The following is a 23,110-nucleotide window of genomic DNA, read 5'->3' as shown; positions in this document are numbered from 1 at the left end:
AGCATCTCTTTATTTAATAAAACATCTTTCAGATTTTCTCGGCGCGACTGTTTAATTTTATGCGCAATATTTCGATGACCCAGCCGCCTCCTTAAGTACCGCACGCTGTTATTTGTACACGCTGCCTGGACTCTAACCAGACTTCAAGAAAATGGTTGGATCGGTCTTCGAAATAATGTGCATAAAATGGAGCGAACTCGGAGGAACACCCAGAAGCACACTATTGATTAACAAAAGACAGAATGCCTTTGAAGAAGACATGGTACCACGTTACTTGCACGAGCATAGTCACACGCATACTATACTGCCATGTATCTGGTACGTCACACATCACGCCACGTCGTTGGGCGCCCATTCGAAGATAGTGGGCGCGTCAACGTTAGGATCTGCAGGGTAGTAAAAACAGTTTGTAAGGATTTTGAAGGGTGGCTATGCAGACAAATAACTGTTAAGAAAAAAAAATCACTACGTTGCGCCGCTTCCGAGTCATTAGCGTTGAAGTTAGCCAATCAGGCCTTTGGGCGCGAAAATTTAAGCACCCTGTCAGAGGCGTTGTCACCAAGCGTGTTCTTCGTTTTGGTGCCTAAAACCGAGCAAGGGAGAGATACAAAAAATGGAAATAGGACGGCGGTAAAAATCGAATTCGATCCAGGGGCTTGAGCAGTCTTGCGCGCTAACATCGACGCCATGAGAACAACTGACACTAATTGTGTGTCGCGGGCCGCTACAGTTTGCGCGCGCAATGGCCTGATTAGATAACTCCATGCTAATTAACTCGGAAATGGCGCAATGTGTTGAACTTTTTCGTTACTTGTTTCTCAGCACAACCTAGCGGATCGCGTAGCTTCTGTATACTTTCCTTCGTTTCATTGCAATATTCCACATTAGGGTTGGCGTAGCAGAGATTACGCTGCCTGTGCAACTCTTCGAATCTCGTGCGTGTCAATGGACACTTGTCAGTGGTGGTTTCTTTCGAATAGAGATACTCTCACTATATCCTTGACATAGTGGCAGCACAGCTTTGGAATGTCTCATGCTACGTGCGTGCACTGTTTGGCTCGATGTAAAGAGCTGATAGCGCGTCTGCTTATTCGGAGCACCACTATCAAACTGGTGGCCGGTGCAAAGTTCACGACTCGATGTGCCGTGTCGATAGGCTCTCTCTCTCTCTCTCTCTCTCTCTCTCTCTCTCTCTCTCTCCCCCTCCCCCCAATCTCTCCCCCCCCCCCTCCCGTATCAACACACAGTAACGACGCGGCATTAAAAGTTCACAAACCCACCAAAAAAAGTTACCTCAGGTTTTCTAAAATAGTTCCTAACGCGGATAACAAGCCGCAGCTCTCCTGTTCAGGTAGAAGTAGCATAAATGCGAGTTTCGAGCGGCACTTAGGATAAAAACCTACCATTTTCTGGAAAACGCCAAGAAAAGCATGCTTGCTTAACGTTGTCGAAGTGATTAGTGGATGTGTGCACTGAATTGTTTAAGATAAAGACGTTTCTCAAATTGTAACTAATGTCATGGAACGACGCTCTTTCATTAAATTGCTCTGAGCAAAAGATTCTCACATTTACCAGAACTTTTGAAAGGTGAAATGATGAATTTAAGATGTACTTGGAAGGAGAAATAAGGGTTTTAAAACTAGCTAAAAGAGTGAAAATTTTTATCTGATCTGTGGCCTTATTTCAGCACGCCTGTTTGTTTTTACAAAACAATGAAAGAACCCTTTTCTTGATACGAATCATTTTATTGCTCCTCAAAATATTCGCCTATAAAATACATGCACTTTTATATCAGTTCGAACCAATTCTGGAAACATTTTTCCATTCTGATGCTGGTACCTCAAAAGCATGGTTTTGCAAGGGTCCAACAAGTTCTTGAGGTGATGAAAATTGCCGTCCATGTATATTTGTTTGTCTGAGGGAGGGGAATGAAAAGAATTCCTATGGCGATAAATCAGATAGATAACGGCAATGAGATTTTGATCTGTTTGAGCTACTGGCATGGTCATAAATGCTGCGACATTTTCTAATCTTCTTCCTCATTTTATTGTAGTTTTGTGACAGATTCAATTATCTAAAGCAATGTGTCGCCTCAGATGAAATGTACCAAAAAGATAAACGATCGGTTTCGCGCAAGGTCTTCGCAAACGAACCACTGTAGTTGGTGTGTCTTAATCGTGGGATACCCAAACAATTGTTTGATGCTGTGCTTTTTAACTCAAGCGAATACATCAAACTTCAGTCTCCCTTTTACAGTGATGTATATGTATATGGATTTAGCATTTCCAGGGCCGAATATTTCCTTACACAAATTGACACTACTTTGTTTATGAGCTTCGGTCGAATCGTGCGTCATCCCGCTGTTCTCTTTCACAGTTTAATGTTCATCAGGAATCGAATATACTGCAACCTTCCATATGCATAAGGTTGTTTCTACCTCACGGTAAGTCTCAGGTCGATCCTCTTTTGTCATGTTGCGTACTGCTTCGATGTGTCTTGGATCAGCTACCGATTATACCCGATCTTATCAAAATTTTTCTTTGGTGGAAACATGCATGACGAAATTCTGTAACAGTTCTGAACAGTATTTTCTAAATAGTACTACTGTTAGTGCAATCAAAGCTGACACTCGACGAGGAGGCTGATTGAAGCGACGGAAATGGGAAAATGCCTATACGAATGCTCCCATCTGTCATCTCGACGATTGTCAGTTTGGATTGCGCGAACGAAGCGCTTCGAGCTCATGTTGTGTACATTCACGTGACATTTCAATTTTTTCCCAAAATTTTCTTCATTTGGTCACTGTAAACAAACTACTTGGCAAACTTTTGAACTGCCGTGGTTCTAACAATAACAACAAATTTTCAAACTGTAGTAATGTCACACATCAGCAGCGCCATGTAGCGGTTGTTGAAAGAAAGGGGAAACAGTGAACCTTACATTCAAACGAATACCATCTCGAATGTGGTGGATTTTACCTTAACTGATAATGATTTACTTGAAAGATCGATTAAATGAAGATAAAAGCGGTAGCACTAGGTCAGTATTGCGCGTAAGAACTACCTGTTTTAAATTAGTAGTTATGCAATGACTCGTTTTTTCAACACTCACAAGGTGAAAGTAAGCTTCGGCTTTAAATAGAATAGTAGTCAACTCTTCGTGCTAGAGACTAGTTGCAAATTGAGCTGAAAAGAGGGCGGGTTAGTAGCTAATTGTTAAAGTTAGCCATTCATTTACCAGAGCAAAATGCATATTCAAAATCAGTAATACTGTCTTTTTTGTTCCTTATTTAGCCTTCTTGGCATTTGGGAGACCTTGGGGATGTCTTCCCGGTGTTTTGTGCGGTAGGCAATCTCTGAGGTACAGTCACGTAGACCTGTCTGCTCCAGGAAAAAGGGACTGGTGACTTAGTAGTTTGGTCCCTTTAATCAGCCAGTCATCCAAAACACACACACGCGCGCGTTTCGTGCACAGCACTAGCTAACCACTGCTGGATTGTTTAGCAGAAGTCGCGATTCGGCTTCATATTCTCTGTTATCGTCATCACAGAGATCGTTCTATAGTAGATAGGCTCCATACGACATTGTTTGAGGCGGAACTTATTGCATAGAGCAGATCATCGTTTGCAGCTGGTACTATAGAGGCAGAGGCATAAATACTATAATTTGAAATGTAGTTGGCAATAGTTAACGTACAAACCTGACATACTGAAGGTCGTGGGTTCGAATCTAATTATGACTGTTTTATTTGTAATTCTGTGTCATAATGACCACTGTATTTTCAGTTAATTGGTTAAATGTAATTTTTTATTTTTAATGTTTCTTCGCATCATTTGCATCACCGTATTGACTTTGTTTCGTCCTATTTTTGTACCCATCTTAAGTTTTTCATTTGTAATCAGCTTGTCTCGCCTACAACCTGTAACAGAGTGCTGACCAGGACCGCTCATTGGTTGCTATCGCACCAGCTCGTGAAGCCAGTGAAGCTGTTAGTGCTGGAGCTGATATTTTTCTGCCTTTAGTTTGCTGGGATAGGTCAGCTTTAATCTCAGTGAACAAAACAGCGTGATTAATACTTCTGTCGCAGGTTGCTGACCGCCTTTTCTCTGATACATTGCACAATATGTGGTTTGGTTAAGTTAGGACACGAGAGTAAGTTCAAAGCTACAAAACACGTCGTCTGCCGCAGGTCAGTCGTTGGTCACTTAAAATCAGTTGTGGGCAGAGAATCTCACTTTCCCGCCATACCTGACTGCAGCTGCTTCCAACATTGATCCGCGTCACATGAACAGCACTTCCGAAGTGACGCGCTTTTAACCGAACGGCAGCCCATATGGCAGCACTGTAGTGGGAAATGGCTGATGTCAACTATAAAGTAATTTTAATGGGACTATAGTAAAAGTGGTTTGTTGTTGCCTTCCTCCAGTCCGTGAATGGTACCTTATTTACACTGTTTGGTCTAGTAAAAGTGGTTTGTTGTTGCCTTCCTCCAGTCCGTGAATGGTACCTTATTTACACTGTTTGGTCTAGTAAAAGTGGTTTGTTGTTGCCTTCTTCCAGTCCGTGAATGGTACCTTATTTACACTGTTTGGTCTAGATTAATGTAGTATGTGCGTTTGTGTAATGTAATGTTGGCGTTTGTGCTGTTACGGATAACTACGGAGAAAAGGAAGAAGATGTATCGTGATAATGACGTATAGCTCACAGTCCACTTTTCGTCTTTAAGTGACGGATAATACGAGACTGCGCTGGCTCCGGAGCGAAACTCACTACATTGATGACCGATTGTGAGCGGTAGGCAGCTTCCGTTCCTTCCATTTCCGGTCATATGATACAAATGGAATCTTATCACCTTGTAGGCCGCTATGAGATTTAGCGACCTCGACCACGGAAAAGGACGGTTAAGATATAAAAGAATTGCTCGCCAATTAGAAAGAAATCTCTGTGTTGTAACAGTACTGTCTTTAAAATAAGAACATTATATAACATGATCGAAGAGTTTATTTTGTGTGTGTATAGATTTGATAGCAGCTGCAAACTGTGTTGTTTCAGAGAGAAACGCGCGGCTTGGCGCTGGGCGCAACATCGCGCGAGGATAGCCAGTCGGTGGACGTGGCTGCAGGCGCAGATCTCTGACCTGGAGTACCGCATCCGCCAGCACAATGACATCCACAGGTAGGCGTGCTCTCCTCTTCAACCTTCTGTGCTTCTGCGCTTATTTATGAGTACTATGGAAGACGCCATTCCAGTCCCACTGTAATAAATAGGTACTTTCATTTCTTAAAATGAAGTCATTTTCTTTCGTTGGCTATTCTTTCATTTTCAGATTAAATTATGATTTCATTATTTAGAAGTTAATTTCACCCACCTACGCATAATCAAGCACATAACAAAAGATATTGTATGTTGTTTGCAGCATGTTATATTCCATACATAAGTCTCTTGTGTATGTGGGGAAGGGGTGGGGGGGGGGGGGGAGGCAAATATGACGACGTCCCTAATAAAGAACTTCGCACAACCATAGAATGTACTAGCTCAACTACCACAGATTTGAAGTCCATATGTAAAATGGAGTAAGTGCAGTCCATATGCTGGTTTTCTTACTGTGTCAGCATACGTTACACACTAAAATAAGTAGAACACACTTTGACTTTTTAAAATCAAATTGGGTGCAATCGACACATTTACCAGCAACCCGCCATATTGTAGCTTGATTATGCCCAATCAGGAGAAATTGGTGTTTATTTAAAAACAAAAGAGTCTACACAGGAAAATGATTACATTAAAGTAAACATCTAGTCTTTTACATTAGTTACGGAAATATGCATCTCAATTTCGTATTTGCAGATGCAGCTTAGTAATGTCTTCAACTATTAACGTAGACCTGGATGAGAAATGTTAAATGATATTTAATTATCTGAAATTCGATAAGTAATTTTTGGGAAATTACAGTATTTATAATATAGCAGGTTGATCCTTAAAGCAGAGAAATTATCTCGAGTTCTCAAGCTTGTGTTTTCCTTAGGCCAGACTAGATTGTGGCATTTCGACGGAGCTTCATTGTAATCACGATTGTATTACATACAAATGCCGCAGAACACACAAACCAACGTCACCGATTAATATCCACACTAAAATTCATGTTGGGAGTCGAGTCGGATTTCTCTGGCTTATTGTAGATTCTCATAACATGGACAGTGGATTGGGCTAGTTCAAGTTAATCAAGTATGGAATTATTGTAAACATTGTAGTTAGTGGTGGGAAACGCATTGCCGATATTTTAGTTGGACGGGTAACCTGTGGACACCTGTTTACGACTGTCTCCAAAGTCCAAGGAAATTGCGATAGGTAGACTATTTTCCTCGCTCCTGTAAATGTTCGTTCAGTATTAGTTACAAGATGTTAAATTCTAACTTCACGCCAAGAAGTTATGAGAGACAGTACAACGTCATTTGGAGAAGGATGGGACAGGAAATTGTCGTTCTCCATTTGGAAACGTCCTGCGTCTAGCTACAGCGATGTGGGAAAGCCGCAGTCGTCCTCCCGAAAAAGACATCTGCCTAAATCTCTGCGTTACCTCGCTCGGTCGACTTCAGTACTAATGCTCGTTTTTCACCATGAATCTGATTTGCTGTAAGCACTGCTCACGTAAGCGGTATTAAAAATCTCTCTGAGCGCATATGTTAGCTGGACTCGAGGCAGGGTGAGATATTAACATCACGTCTGTTTCGGATCAGTGGTGGAGAGACTTTTTAGTCCAAAATCAGGTAAATATTTTCAGTTCCCACTGGGAGAGACTGTCATTTCGCCACAGTGGAATGACACAGACAAAATTTCTACAGCGAAAGAAGTGCCTCGGACGTTACCGGAGTCAAGTTCTCTGCTTCAGTGCAGTGCTACCCAAATAATCCGTACTTGATGTGGGGAATAGCGCATTGTTCTTCTCATTCTCCAGAGCTAAATTCGGTGAGATGTCACAGTGGCTGAGACACACTTAATCATGAGGGGTAGACCTCAAATCTCGTCACGTTATCCTTACTAATTTTTGCTGATGTCTGTGTACTAACTTAAGGCGAAGAGAAGGAATTGATGGTACCATCTTTAAAACTAATAAAGATCTTTTCTCATTCTTGCCAGTCCGGGCATTATCTCGATGTCGTTGTAAAATAAAACACGGTCTTCAATTCCTCTGTATCTTTATGAAGCTACTTTGCCGATTACACGACACTAATGCAGATTAGGTACTGCAGTATCTCAAATGATGGTGCGTTTCCTGCCTGTTAACTTCAACGATCAATATGTGAGTGATCTACGTTTACGTACGTACTCCGCAAACCACTGTGAATACCATGGCGTAGGGTACTTAGCATATTAAGCCACACGGAGCAAAATCTGCCGTGTAAGGGCGTGGAACACATGAGAGCTTTTTGCTCCAAGTCAGTTTCATCCTCTCAAATGGTTGTCGCAGAATTGTTTACACTAGGGGCGATTTTACGCTGATATTTACAGTCTGATAGTTCCTGCGAGCACTTCGTGTGTCTTTTCTTGGGAGAGCTGATGTCGGAAACGTTGTTTACACAGCAGGGTGAAGTTCTGTGCGTGAAGGAAGAGCCGCGGGGTACAGCGACACTAGTTCAAATGGTTCAAATGGCTCTGAGCACTATGCGACTTAACTTCTCAGGTCATCAGTCGCCTAGAACTTAGAACTAATTAAACCTAACTAACCTAAGGACGACACACACATCCATGCCCGAGGCAGGATTCGAACCTGCGACCGTAGCAGTCGCGCGGTTCCGGACTGCGCGTCTAGAACCGCTAGACCACCGCGGCCGGCTACAGCGACACTAGTAATCCGTGTAGTGGCAAAGTAAAAACTTACATGGCCGTGTTCCTGTTGGATGAGAGAGCGGATGAGGCGGCAGAATAATTTTGGGGCACGAAAGAATCACGTTGTAGAGCTTGTGGTGTGGAAATCGACAATAATATCGAAATTTTGTAAGAATGATACTGATTAAGATACAAGAAATACTCTTCATAATTGGACCAAAAATTGCCAATCCAGATACTATTATGCTTAAATCCATTAGTGTGAAAAATAGACTGCCGGTGACACTAATATTTCTAGCATCAGCTGTTTATTCTCTTTAATATTTGGTACAGTAGCAATTACGACGAAATAATACACCAATTTCATCGTTATACCCATAGACGTCCAAAAGCCAAATAGGGCGGATATCTGATATATGAAGGATTTCCGGACATGTTATTTCAGCGTTTTTCCTTGTATTGACTTACAGAACAACTCGTACATTCCTGAAGGTCTGTTCTTCAACACCCAATATACGTAATGATATAAACAATATGTATACCACGTCATATAAAATTGTAGATACAGCTGTATTGCCTGAAATTTTTACAGTTCCAAAAACGATTACTTTCAAACATAACTTCAGTCATAGCGCTGGCCTTTCCACCTACAAACTAATTAATTTCGTTCGTAGTCCACTGCCTGGTAGCATTTTCATTACTATTTTTGCCGACACATCGCTGCCATTCACCAACACTGCCTTATCAATCGCGACGATACTGTACACAGACAATGACTGTACAAGTTTATAGAACGGTTCGTTGCAGTATTGATCTGGCGAAGTGTGTAGCGCACCTGTGTGTAACTTCATTTTATCATATTAACGTGAGATCGAGTCTTTGCAGTGACAATTTTTTTTTTTATTTTTCGTTTCTTAATTCTATATAGTATTTCTGTGATGGTTTACCTTATTTGCCGCAAAGCGTGGCTTAAGTCTATAACTTTCTAAATAGGCTACCAGTGTGTGCTGTTCGTTGAGGAGCTAAAAGGGGCGATTTCTTCGCTCAGAAACATGCCACGGCCACATTTACGGCTCAAAATACGCAATTTCATGGGTGCTTCTATGTAATGTGTGCATCAGTACAGCAAAATATATTACCAAGCTATGATACTGTACGTATTTAACTGTGAAATAGCGCAGAAATCTGGTATGCGGTGTGTAGTTTTTCTTGCCTGAGAGCTAAGGCGAACACGTCGTGAGAAGTTCTCGCCCACACCGAGAGGTCTAAACTCCCAGAGCGCGGTTGAGATCTTTCCCATTCTGACACTGTCGGCGAGCTGTTGCAGGCTCTGATGTCTGCTAGCTGGCTGCCCATAGGGCATGCTTTTCGTGATAGCTCCGGTGCTATTTTCCTTGTGGGGCCTTGCAAGGTTTCTTGAATAATACCTGCGCAGGCCAATCAAGAGTGCTGTTGTCAGACGTCACAGCCTACGGGGTGGGAACACTGACAATGCCAGTTAACCCTAGAGATCAAACAAAATGTCACCTGCACGCCGGGCGATCTATGATCTTTCTCAAACGACTGTAAATAAAGTATTGGGCAAAAAAGTGCGTATCATTTCGTTAAAAGTTCATAGTTACTGTGATATTTCAGGATTAAGTAAAATGCTGCTGATATTTCAGGATTAAGTAAGCTGCTGCAACAATTTCGCTAAGTTTGCACTGTAAAACAGAGATCGCTATGAATTTGCGTTCGATGTGTGTGAGTCATATTTTTTCTGCGTGTGAAATGTAGCTAGCATACTGAGTTAGTCTTTGAAATTGGTAGGGTGTGGCCTTCAGAAAACGGGTTGTATGTGAAGGTCTTCATCCCGCAAACGAAAAAGCCAGAATGAAATATTCACAAAATTCCTCGTATCTCATAAATAGTTCCAGCTATCAAGCACAGCAGTAGCCACCTGACGGGGCCACACTGGGATCTCACTGTTGTTGCGTGTGTTGCACACACCTCATGTATGCCATGGAATAAGTGCCCATCATGACTGGGGCTTGGGGGTTTGGGGACTCCTAGCAACGGATTACTGTCCAGGTAACCATTGCTGAGGCTGGGTGGCGCATATGGGAAGAGCCCCGTTGGGTGCGACTCCATGATGGATAGTTCACACGTGAAGCAACTTAAATTTTCCCCCGCTGATGGTCACGCGGCACCTTCAGTCTCTTGAAATGAAAAGGCTTCATATGATGTTACGAAATACAATCCCAGCATTTTCCCTTCCCTGACCACGCTGTCAGAGGAACGTTGGGCTAGACAAAGAAAAAGTAATACCCCAGCACGTGGTCTTGTACCATGACCAACGGGGACACCTTTTTGGCCACAAAGGCTTTATTTTCGTTGAGGGCATTTATGACAAATACAGGGAAGTTGTAATCTGCCATGTCACAGGCACTGCTCTCTTGTGAAATGTTGAGCGACATTCCTGTGACTATCAGTCCCTACAAGAGGCTCAGTATAGTCCAAGGAGTCATTATACTATCTGAAAATGAGCTGTGGGCTAACTTACAGTGACAGGACGTGAACTTCATCCTTCGTGTTCATAGGGGTCAAGGGAAAATAGAGTTGCTAGAGGGGCCGTCATCGTGGCTTTTGACGGTGATCAGTTGCCTGAGAAGGTCAAGGTGCCGGCCGTGGTGGCCGAGCGGTTCTGGGCGCTTCAGTCTGAAACCCTGAGACTGCTACAGTCGCAGGTTCGAATCCTGCCTCGGGCTTGGATGTATGTGATTTCCTTAGGCTAGTTAGGTTTAAGTAGTTCTAAGTTCTAGGGGACTGATGACCTCAGATGTTAAGTCCCATAGTGCTCAGAGCCATTTGAACCATTTTGAAGGTAAAGGTGAAGGTCTGCCAGTGTGATGCGAAACCCTATGTTCCTTGTCCTATGAGATGCTTCAGGTATATGTTCAGACATATGTCTTCCCATTGCACCACTGATCCTGTCTGCAGGGATTGTGGACATCCATTGCATGCGAAGATTTCTTGTGCCCCACACCTATCTCTGTAAACAGTGGCGAGATCCTTTTCCCCTGCTCTCCTGATTGCTCCATTTTCAAGTGTGAGAAGAAAATCAATGAGTATAAGACCCTGGACAAACTTAGATTACAAGGTGCCAGAAAAAAAAAGTATAATGCCTTAAACCCATACAAATTACACAATCTTGCAATCCAACAGCAACATTCTCGCCTTCTCTGTCGATGATGCTTTCCTCTGTTGTGCCTCTTACAGTGGGCTCTCAGAGCTACGCACTAATGCCAGTCCCCTAGGTGGTTGGGGGGGTCCTTCTAGTGCATTGGAGTCTCGCATATGGTTCAGCATCACCCTTACCATTGCGGATACTGAAACTTGTTCATCATTGTGTCGACGTATGACACGAGCATTCTGAACTAGCTCTGTGAACAGCCTAGTAGTCCCTCCATTACTTATCAGGCGCCAACAGCAGCTACTGAGTTACATTATATGCATTTGTATCCTTCCTGAACATCCCAATTACTGTGCCCTTTTCCCAGGAATGGAGCTACCCCCCCCCCCCCCCCAAATAAGTGACCCAGAACTGGGTTTTCAATTGCTGCAAGCCTACAGTGTCGTATGTTTAGAACTCCACCTTCCTCCACTGACACCTCTCATCAGAGAGACATCATATTTGCCCCAACCTGGGATGTGTGTCAGAAGTATCCTTTGGTCCACAATGATTCCGTTGACCACATGATTTATCGCCACTTGTTCTTGGCTGTCCTTAGACAAATCGTGGTTCAGAAGTGGTGTTCACTCATGGCTCAACAGCAGGCGGATGAACAAGCTCTGTCTACACAGCAGTAACATTCACTCTCCGCCAAATAGCTTCAGTGTCTTCACTGCTGAATTGATGGTCATTAAACTAGCCCTTAGCTGTGTTCTTCTTGCACTGGCAAAAGTATCTTAATTTGTAGTGACTCGCTAAGCATCCTTCTGGCCATAGACCCAGTGATACTATCCTCACCCAGTGGTTACAGCTGTCCGGGATCTTGCCTCAACCTTCAAGATGGACTGCTGGTCGATTTAGTTTGGACCGCTGGCTGTGTTGGGATTTTGGGAAACGAATGAGCTGACTGGTTGGCCAAACTAGTCACCAGGATGCCGATTCTGGAAATGGGGATCCCAGAACTGGACCTTTGGTTTTTTTATACTCGAACAATTGCTGGAAGTATGGTACTCAGAATGGTCTGCCCTGATCAACCCAAACAGAGTACAATTGAGGCTACCATGACCATGTGACAGGGTTCCCCTGCATGCTCTTCACAGGGTATCCACAATCCTCTGTCGACTCTGCATTGGCCGCTCTTGGGTGCCCCATAGTCACATTCTCCGATGTGAGGATCCCAATCACTGCTGATGTGGAGGCCACCTGACGGTGGTCCAATTATTCCTAGATGCTCTGTTTTGGCTGCTTTGAGGTGACATGTTAATTTTCCCAACATGCTACCTCTGGTGGTGACAACGCAAAAGCGACTGACCTGATGTTATGTATTGCCGGTGAAGGTGGTTTCTATTCATCCCAGTGATTTAGGGCTTTTTGGCCTCATTGACCACCTGAGGGAGTGGTAGGGGCTCCCTTCTTCTGCCCCATAACCCCCCCCCCTTCCCTGTCCCCCCCCCCCCCCCCTCATTCTCCTGGGGTCCTTAGGCGGCCTTTGCTCGGTGCCCCGGCCTGGCCTCTACCCCCATCCAATCTTTTTAGTCTCTTTATTTTTTCCATTTCTTGGTTTTAATGCCTTGTCATGACTGATCTTTTAACGGCCTGTTTGCTGTCTTTTTTCTGGCTTTTATCTCGTTTATTATTGTGTTAGTAACATATAGGCTCTCCAGGATTTGCCTTTCGCCTCCCTCGTTTGACGTGTACTCCATAAACGGATGAAACGACTGGTGATCTTTCAGTTTAGTCTCTCTCACTCCAAACAAACAAACAAACCAACCAACCAAGCTGATACACGCAATGACTAATGAATTTCGTTCCAAGGGGACAAACGAGATGTTAACCAGGTGGTCATAAAGTTTTGGCTCATCAGCGTGTATCTCATTTATCTAAGGAATATGAAAACAATTAACAGCACATAACATGCCATATTTTCTTTCCCAACCCCTATGCAGAAAAAGGAATGTACTTTTTGAACAAAAACAACTATTTCGTCTAGAAAATTTGTAATCTGTTCACACCTTGACAGGTAGGTGACAGAATTGTGCAGATTGAAATGTTCTTATATTTTTCAGATCATTGATATACAAAATAAAATTCCTTTGGTCAGTTTCAGTCCAAGTCATTCATTATTAGAAACCCATGGGATAGGACTCCATTGAAATTTCAACAGAAGTACCGTAGCGATTTATTTTCGCCTGGCTTAGTATTCTCTTTATATTTCTTCAGAAACACGTTATCAGTGACGAGTTTTGAGTAATACCCAAGTTCTCCTGTTGCCACGTTAAAACCGGTTCTTTCGCCAAAGCACAAGAGATTTTAATTTTTCATCTCATTAACGTACTTATGCAATTAAAATTGCGACGGAAATGTGAAACAGCAACTGATAGAAAGATATGACAATAGTTCATGAAAATGCCGATTCTCGGTATAAAAATAAAGTGTAATTTTTCTCCTATATTGTCCCAACCCCACAGCAATTCTCGTTTCACCAGTTATCTATGGTCCTTAAATAATACTTATTTCACTGAAAAAACCATTAGTCGCTTGAGTATTGTGTTTAATATAAAAGTTTCGCATATTAAATATATAACGAATTAGTCTCCTTTTTTCATACTGTCATATGCCAAAATCTTACTTCGATATTTCAAACTATTTATGAGATAGGAAGAATTGTATGAATATTTCATTTTGGCATTTTCCCTGTCACAGGAGTTCGGGACGATGCGCTTTACATGCAATCAATTTTCTTGAGAGTTTAACGAAAAATTCAACATGTTAGCTATATTTCACAAGCAGCAAAAAAAACCTAACATGAACCAACCGTTAAATCATAGCAACCTCTATTTTCAGTGCATACTTTCCGAAATTCTTGCAGGGGTTTACTTAATTCTGAAATGTCACAATTACGACCATTAACGAAATATTATGTAGTTCATAATGAAGCTATAAGATGTGCGAGAGTCAAATGTTTTCACACAATAGGTTCATCACAATTGTTTGAGAAAGACTGCAGTTCGGCGGCCGGCTTGCGCGTCCTAATGTTCACGGAGTCAAGCCAACCCGCTAGTTTCCGCACATAATCTGATTCAGCGTACGAGGTAGCCGTAACCCCAGTGCTAGCCGGCAGTCAAACGCGTCCGCTAGCAAACGGATTGCGAACATTACCGTGTAAGACAGGCTGGTTTTTTTTTCCTGTAGCGTTCGGAGCACCGTTTGTTGTTTGGTGTCTGTTACCTGTGCGAATGACGTGTCATATCAGCAGCGGCATTGATGGCTTCGCCGTGGGCGTATTTTGTATATAATAAATAGGTAGGTGTTCAATATAACGTTGTTACTGGAAAGAGATTCTGTTGCAGTTTCCTACACAAATTGTAACTGTCAAAGAGCTGATCCTAATCCGAGCATCACAGAACTTCATTACAAATCCACGTAATCTGTTTACCATACAATAATAGATATTGTTGTTTCGTATACACACACAAAACGCCATGTTGTTTTCCTTCATGAACATGGACCAGTTACGTGAAACATGGAGCGCTCAGACTACTCATTGTTGTGAATCTTAAATTTTTCGAGGTCAAACCGGTGTGTCCATTTTTTTTCCCCTGTTGAACAGACATTGTCATGTTGAACGACGACAAGAAGGCGCAGAATGATCCTCAGTAAGTCATGGCTGCCTTAACAGATGAGAATTCTAGGCACGAACAAGGAATTGACATAATAATGTTTACTTGACAGGCGACATATCTCCGAAAATCGAACATAAACTCAAAACAACCAGACAACATTCTTTTTCAAGAATAAAGTTTTAAGAGAAGTCGCGTGTCACGGCATAATCATCTCGGTTTATTTTTAATGAGAAAAGCTTATGGCTTTATGATCCCATCATGTTTTCAAACTGTAACGCTATTGACACTGTTTCTAAAAGTCTGTTGATTTCATGGAAGATGTAGGGCTGGAGGAAACTAAGAAAAATTTCTTTTAGATAAAACTTAACACCGCAGAAAAATTTATATATTAACAAAAAAGGAATACAGTAGAAGGCGAATTGTGATTGCTTTAGGAGATGAAATAGTGAAGGCAGCAAAGCATCAAATACGTAAAAAGACAAGGCCTACCAGAAATCCTGGGATAACTCAGGAAGTACGGAATTTAATTGATGAAAACATTAAAATGTAGTAAAAGAAGATTTGACAGAGCACTGAAAGACCTCCAAGTAGAAACAAGGCCGCAGGATTAGAAGACATTCCATCAGAACTGCTGATAGCGTTGGGAGAGCCAATCATGACAATTTCCATTTCGTGTTAAAGAGACAGGTGAAGTCCCCTCAGACTTTAAGAAGAATGTAGTGATTTCATTCCAAAGATAGCAGTTGGTGACAGTGCGAAAATAACCGAACTATCAGTGTAATAAGTCATGGTTGCAAAATACACGAAAATCTGATAGAAGCCGATCTTGCAGAAGACGGTTAAGATTCCGGAGAAATGTATGAGTACGAACACACGAAGCAATACTGACTCTACGACTCCTCATAGAAGATGGGTTAAGGAAACCAACATTTACAGCATCTGTAGACTTAGGGAAAGTTTATGAAAATGTTGACTATAATACTCTTTGAAATTCTGAAGTTGAAGTTGGCAGATGTTCAATAAAGCAGCGAAAGGCTGTAGTAAACAAAGAAATATTTGAAGGAGAAATTAAAGTCCAGAGAGAAGAAATAAAAACTAATTTGCCGATAACATAATAATTCTGGCAGACAGGAAAGTACTTGGAAGAAGGAACGGAATGGATGGGGGTCTTGAAAGGAGGATATAAGATGAACATCAACGAAAGTGAAACATGGATAAAGGAATATTTTTGAATAAAATCAGGTGATGCTGAGGGAGCTACATCAGAAAACGCGACACTTAAAACTAGTAGATGAGTCTTACTATTTGGGCAGCAAAATAACTGATGGCCGAAGTAGAGAGCATATAACATGTAGACTGGCAATGCCAGGAAAGGCTCTTCTGAAGAAGATAAATTTGTGAACATTCTGAAGAAGAGAAATTTATTAACATCGAATATAGACTTAAATGTTAGGAAGTCTTTAAGGTATTTTTCTGGAGTGAAGCCATATATGGAAGTGAAACATGGAGGATAAACAGTTTAGCCAAGAACAGAATAAAAGCTTCTGAAATGTGGTGCTGTAGACGAATAAAGAAGTCAGATGGATAGATCACTTAACTAATGAGGAACTTAATAGAATCGGGGAGACAAGAAATTTTTGGTGCAACCTGACTTAGAAGAAGGGATCGTTTGATAGGACACATCCTGAGACATCAAGGGATCACCAATTTAGTTTGAAGGAAAGTTTTGGGGTTACGCAGAGGGAGAAAGAGATGGATACAGTAAGCAGGAAAGTTGTGTGGAGAGCTGCATCAAATCAGTCTTCGGACGGAAGACAACAACAACATACTAATGTTACTACTTTACAATAGGTTGGCGTATCTACTGTAGGCAATACACCTTAACTTAGTATGTAGTGTTATATTTATACCCATTTACGGAGTTAGATGGCTCATTGGTTAGCACGCTGGACTCGCATTCTGTAGGACGAAGGTTATCGCTGTCTAGCCATCCAGATTTAGGTTTTCCGTGATTTCCGTGAATTGCTCCAGGCAAATGTCTGGAATGTTGCTTTGGAAACAGAGCGCAGGCTCGGTTTTAAGGAAGGAAATCGATCTGGCGACGGGACTTAAAGCTCCTTACCCATTGTTTTGCTGTCAGGCAGGTAACTTTCATTCGTATACTAATTATATTCTCATTTTACTAGTATTTTTATATTACCTAGTATCACGAGAGAAAATAGAGAGTTTAAAGTACATCGCGACTGGTGCCTTTTTAAGGACTGAGATCCATTTGGATATTTCAGTTTCAAATGGCAAAATAGTTTAGAAACGAAGGAAAGGTAGAAGGATTTAACGTCCTGTAGCCGACGAGGTCATTGGAGACGGAACAGAAGCTCGCATTCTGTTAGAAGGTCTGGCTTGCACAGAATTGATACGTCTGCCTTTGTGAAGGGGCAGCACGAGAGTTCGGTTGCGAAGTTAGTGTTACCTTTCTTCTAGGGCAGTAGGGGTAGGGTCCGCTGTTGTCCTTCTTTTACGGACGAAGAGAAACCATTGCCATGGAATGAGATTAATTCTCAAGTAGCAAATGCTCTGTATAACATTCTAACCCACTCTGAAATAAGGTAAAAAAAAAGCGGTAGCAAGCGTGCCGTTTTTATTGGATTCGGTGTAATGGAAGTTGGTCCAATCGTTCTCGAAATGCAGTAAAATGTGAAATGAGTCAGATACATTGTTCGTTCCGGAATTTTTCATACATTGTTCATTTCACTAATCCTAAATGGAAACATCCGAAGGGGTGCGGCACAATAAAAATTACAACGTAATATGTATCATAAGGTAATGCAGTTTCTTTTGGAAAAGAGAACCAAAGTACGCTAGATCCCAGAGGTACAAACTTATATGGGAGACATGGCAATACAGTTAAGAGTGACTTAGACTTACTATACGCAGTTTTATGCTTATTTGATAAAAATTCATGCCAGGGAGGAGGAGGAGAAGAAAGACGACGACGACGACGACTTGATAACCAAGGTAAATTAAGTACGCACACTCACAATAAGTGATTCTCAGTAACTATTTGTACGTCTGTTAGTTCAGCGTAGAACTATCGAAGAAATTATTCACCGTGAAATCCTTCAGAAATATTAAATTGTACTTCACAAATGAAGAGCCTTAATGTCGATTATTGTTATTCCCAGGTTTGATTTTGTGAACTGGGCTGTTTGGAAGCAGAGACACTCATTGTGATGTTTCACGCCAGTTAAATGTGTGTCCTTCCTTATATTTGTGCAGGTCTGAAACACGGAACCAGTATTCTGCCGGACTGCTTTAGTTCTCACTGTTACTCTTTGGAATTAATGTTTGCAGTGAGTGCCTTCACCGGATGCGCAGGGGTCATTCCTTTAAGAAGCAAGTTCCATTTACATGTTTTTTTAAGTTGAATAATTAACTCTTTGTTGACAGCATTATAAATTAGGGCTGCAACTGCATGTTTCTGCTGTTCACTTTCGCTAGAAAACGTAGCTCCTAGAACAGTTTCTGATGGTCTCGTGATGGACGAGATCCTATGTTCCATTCGTTCTTACCCAAAGCCCGTAAAACAGGTGCATTACGTTTTTTCGAAGTACGTCGTAAATTAACCTGTCGAGTAAAATAGGCATTCGCACGGTGAAATTCACACGCTAGATCTGTATCGACTCCTTAAGTAATTCCTAGACTTCACGAGAGAAGCAACAAACTGCGGGTTGTTTGACACAGTACAGTAAACGTAAAATTTACCGTATACACCACGCACGCACTTTGTCGGAAGTCGTTCTAAAACCGTAATCCAGACTTTGATCATACAGATTCCGCGTGAAAAAAGATTTACTCCAAATGTTACGCGATATTCTAATAAACATTCTGTCGGACATACGCTATATATTTTATTAAGCAAGAATTTACAGGTTTTGTGTTACAAAAAGACTGCCAGAAAGGCAATGCTGTAGTGTGCGGTGTTGTGAAAATGTGCGGTTTCGTTGTCTTTCTCGTGGTCGGTTTTAACTAAAGCAGTAGGACGTATAAACGATTAGACAAAGTGTTGCTCAGTGTGCTATAATTTTAAACCGTAATCGTATATGCAACATCATGCTGTTTTGTTCGAAATCGATTGTAATAGAAAACCTATACCAGGAAGATTTTATTTATGGCTGGTAGGCATATGATTAGGATACTGCTGAACTGTCTGAATCGTCAGAATCGTCAGAAAGCTACTCATAGACAAGACTGAAACTGCGAAATAATCTCATTGGAGCTAGTATCGGAACAGATCCAGCAGACGGAAGAGACACTCTCATGCTTTATACCAATGATCCCAACCGATTTACACATTCAATTTTTACGTTCGTAGTTAAAACCTACTGCAAAAAAGAAAACGAAACAACATATTTTTACAGGAAATTACAGCACAGCGTGTTCTCTCTATTAGTAGGTTATAATAGAAAACCTGTACATTATTGCTTAAAAAATTGCGTTGTTCACGTCAGGCCAAATGTTTGTTAGAGTATGTTGTAAAAATATGAAGTAAATCGGTCAAGAACTTTACGATGTTTTTGGAAACAACATTTTCCCTCTATACATTTCGTGCACAGTTGAAATAACGTTTGAGGGAGGTATAAACGCAGGTATTATTGAAAATCTCCCAACTGGAGAAGGAACTAACGAAATTCCTTTGGGGTGATTATGGTATGGAGGATGACCTATAGTGTAACATTGATTACGAACAACTGTGACCACTGACATTTTTCCTACCAATGGAATTGTCTGAAGAAAACTCAGTACAACTCAGGTTCCAGCGTCCCCTGAGTTTTCTACACTCATTCGAGTGGTCAATTTCCCATCGAAACAGGCTAATCGTTAATATTTTTATCTCACGATGGGGCGTTCTAGTGGAATATTTTTATTCAACACTTAGTGCAGTTCATTTGACATAAGAAGATATTATTTGGAATTCATTGGGATTTTATTTCTCTTCTCAATTAATTATTGCACCAATTTTAACTAAGATTCACAGCTGGTTTGAGCAGTCATTTTGAAGAAAGACCAGTTTCGACAGTATCTTGCGCAAGTATTCACGAGTTTCCTGTTCGTGAGAGAAATGAGAGTTATTTGCCCAAACGAGTAGAGGTTGCACGACATCAAGGAATCTGAGGATTTGTCTCCTCTTTTTTTAAATCACAAACGTAGAAGATACGGAATACGCTGCAAGATAAGCGTAAATGAATGCCTTACGGCATGCCAGAAACTTAATCATTACTATCCGTAAGAATTATGTCCGAACAAAAAAGTAGCGAGCGGAAATGAGATGGATACTGGCTTACATTCGTAGCTGTCGTTCTAGACTTGCCCCGTGACGTCGCGTCGTCTGGCTGGACCTCAAGCCGGATGCTCACACGTCGACGTGCTTCACTCTCCTGAAGATACCCCACCCACTGTCCCAGCCATCATATACTTCCCGCTATGTTACCCCACTATATGCAAATTCATTTCTCTCCGGAAGATACCCCACCCACTGTCCCAGCCATCATATACTTCCCGCTATGTTACCCCACTAGATGCAAATTCATTTTTCGGGGCCTGTAAAAGCCCTTCCCATCCAATCTCGTCTGTGTGTCACACTACGTACGGGAGAGAGGATGCCATTCCTCTGAATGATCAGATTGTTCTACCGATTTTAGTAGCACGTGGTCTCATAAACCGGAAATCAGCATTGGAACCACTGTGGAATGAAGGCTTATTAGCTCTTTTCTATATTTGTAAAGATATCATTCCCCAGACAACTAGAAACTTTACTAAAATATGATGGTTTATACTAAATTACGAAAAATATCTTTCGGCAAGGGTACTGTGTGTATCAGTAGCAAAAGATTCCCGTGTGGTTATTAAAACTGACAAGAAAATATTGGAAACATTTTTATTTCAGAAAGTCTGTGTGTGTGGGGGGGGGGGGATATTACAGAAGGGGTTGTATCATGCAACGCACCAAAACTTTTTCTCGTGACGTTTTACGCGAGAAGCGAGACTGGCGAGAAATTCTATTCCAGAAGCGCTGAATTCTCAGCTATGTAAGCATTTCTGTGAGTATTTGTGACGTCACTGATGGCTCGGAACTGCGAATGCATTAATCTTATGAATGTACTTGTTGGATACTTTCGTTCAGCGTCGGAATGTTAGTTTTTTAAGAGGTATCGTTACCATAGAAAACCTAGGCAGAGAAAAAACCGCCAGATTCTGTATACGTTTACTTTGATTATTGTAATTATTAACCACTACCCATCGCCACTTCCAGATAAACTGCTTTAGAGTATACTCCGCTAGCCACTGTACAGTGGGTGGTGGGGGAGGGTACGTAGTAGATATTTTATCTATTCCCGTTTGTGGGTTTTTTTTTTTACAATTAGCGTATGGAGATACCTATCTATTTTCTATATTCTCCAGTTTTAGGAAGTAGTATTTCTCGAAAACAAAGCCTATCTTCTGCCGGACCCCTTGTACGTATTTTGGTCGTACGTGTTGCTCTTTCAGATAGGCTACGCCAACATAATTATGAAGTAACCATATTGTGGTTTTGTCTCATGTTTCTGGGTTTCCTAGGACCCAAGCCATTAGTAATAAATTGAAATGAAACGAACAAGATTCGACCAGCGTGTCTCAAATTCCTTCCGCGTCTTGTCATCAGTCTTAATTTGATAAGATCACTCGAACACTGGAGGAGTATCCTATAATTTCTCACATTAATATCGGACATGCAGTTTTCTTAAAAGCTGCACTGTGCTGGAGAGTGATCTTTCTACTTCGTATCGCTTCAGAATACTACCGCTAGGTATCTGAACGACGTGACAGGCTTTGATTAAGGCTACAGTCTGACAGTTTCACTCTCTCTGTATTGTTTATGGTCATTATCTCGAGAGGTTTTTATTCTTTTGAAGAAATTGGCAGTTCAAGAGGGCAGTAGGGAAAATTAAAATTTTGTATGTCATCCATAAACGATACTTTTCTCTTAGGTATACTGACTGAGAATATTAAGTGTACTGTAATATACCAATCAAAATGTGATCGACCATTCGATTAGATGTTCCGAGTAGATGTTTCGTATGGCTGTTGTATAGTTATGAGTTATTTGTTTGGAACAGTGTAGAACGCGTTTACTACTACATCCGTACCCTACAAACCACCAGGAACTGCGCGGCAGGGCTATTGCTACATCGTGTAACGTACTTCATGTTAGGATGTCTTACCGCTCATTACGTGTAAGCGGCATTGGAAGAACATCTTTTAAATGCCTCTGTACGAACTGTAATTAATATTATTTAGTCACATATTGTTTTCGCTGTTCGTACGTGAGCGATACGTGTGGATATATAATTTAGTACATGCCTAATTTCCTCCCATAATACACGGCCATCCTGATTTAGGTTTTCTGTGATTTCCCTAAATCGCTCCAGGCAAATGCCGGGATGGTTCCTTTCAAAGGGCACGGCCGACTTCCTTCCCCGTCCTTCCCTAATCCGATGAGACCGATGACCTCGCTGTCTGGTATCCTTCCCCAAAACCAACCAACCTCCCATAATACAGGTTCTAGAAATTTTGTGAATAGGCTTTCGCGGTATAGTTGGCGTCTGCCACTTCAGGTTTTTCAGCCTCATTAGCGAGTGAAACAAATTCTATCATTTTTGCTGCCCTTCTTTGTGTACGTTCAATATTCCCTGTTAGTCCCATTTGTTACGAGCGTTTTGTAAGCAATCTCTTTTGTAGACTGGCTATTTTCTCAGTATCATATCGATGAACCTAAGTCTGTCAACTGTTACGTCATTTCAGTTAATATCACCTCAAATTTTTCACCGACTTATTGATGTGAGTTGACTGATTGGAATTATGACTCTTTACGATTATAGTCTCTGGGATATGTTTTCGCGTTTTGTGCAGGGCACAGTTTTACGTTTTTGAACATTCAAAGCAAGCTGCCAATCGTCGAACCGCTTCAAATTCGTATCAAGATCAGGCGGGATATTTGTGCAGTTTTTTTTCACAGACTACTACATTATAAAGTGCACCGTCCGCGAGAAGTCTGGATTACTATTCTTATTGTCTGCCAGACCATTAATATCCAACAACAAAGGCCATCCGGAACCGCGCTGCTCCTACATTCGCAGGTTCGAATCCTGCCTCGGGCATGGATGTGTGTGATGTCCGTAAGTTAGTTAGGTTTAAGTAGTTCTAAGTCTAGGGGACTGATGACCTCAGATTGCAAAAAGACATTAGGAATATTGGAATATTCGTGGGGTTGATAGTGCCTTGGGAATGTTTCAGTCTTTCTGTAATTTTATTATTATTATTTTTAAAGCAGACAGAAAGCTCCTCTGTAGGACCCAACACGTATTCCTCAAAGACCTGCGTCTTTCTGGTCGTTCAAGGGGTGCAGAAGACTA

General features: G+C 41.6%; 1 protein-coding gene across 1 annotated transcript in view; it reads left to right on the top strand.

The window, feature by feature from the left end:
- The window catches only part of LOC126233298 (KAT8 regulatory NSL complex subunit 1), a 283,178-nt gene that overhangs the window by 168,868 nt on the left and 91,200 nt on the right, over positions 1 to 23,110 (top strand). The window contains exon 3 of the mRNA XM_049942855.1: positions 5,052 to 5,174. Within this exon, the coding sequence (XP_049798812.1) occupies positions 5,052 to 5,174 (123 nt within the window). The remainder of the gene's footprint in view (positions 1 to 5,051; positions 5,175 to 23,110) is intronic.

Source organism: Schistocerca nitens, chromosome 1, assembly GCF_023898315.1.
Source record: "Schistocerca nitens isolate TAMUIC-IGC-003100 chromosome 1, iqSchNite1.1, whole genome shotgun sequence".
Taxonomy (NCBI): domain Eukaryota; kingdom Metazoa; phylum Arthropoda; class Insecta; order Orthoptera; family Acrididae; genus Schistocerca; species Schistocerca nitens.
This window is presented reverse-complemented; position numbering and strand designations above follow the sequence as displayed.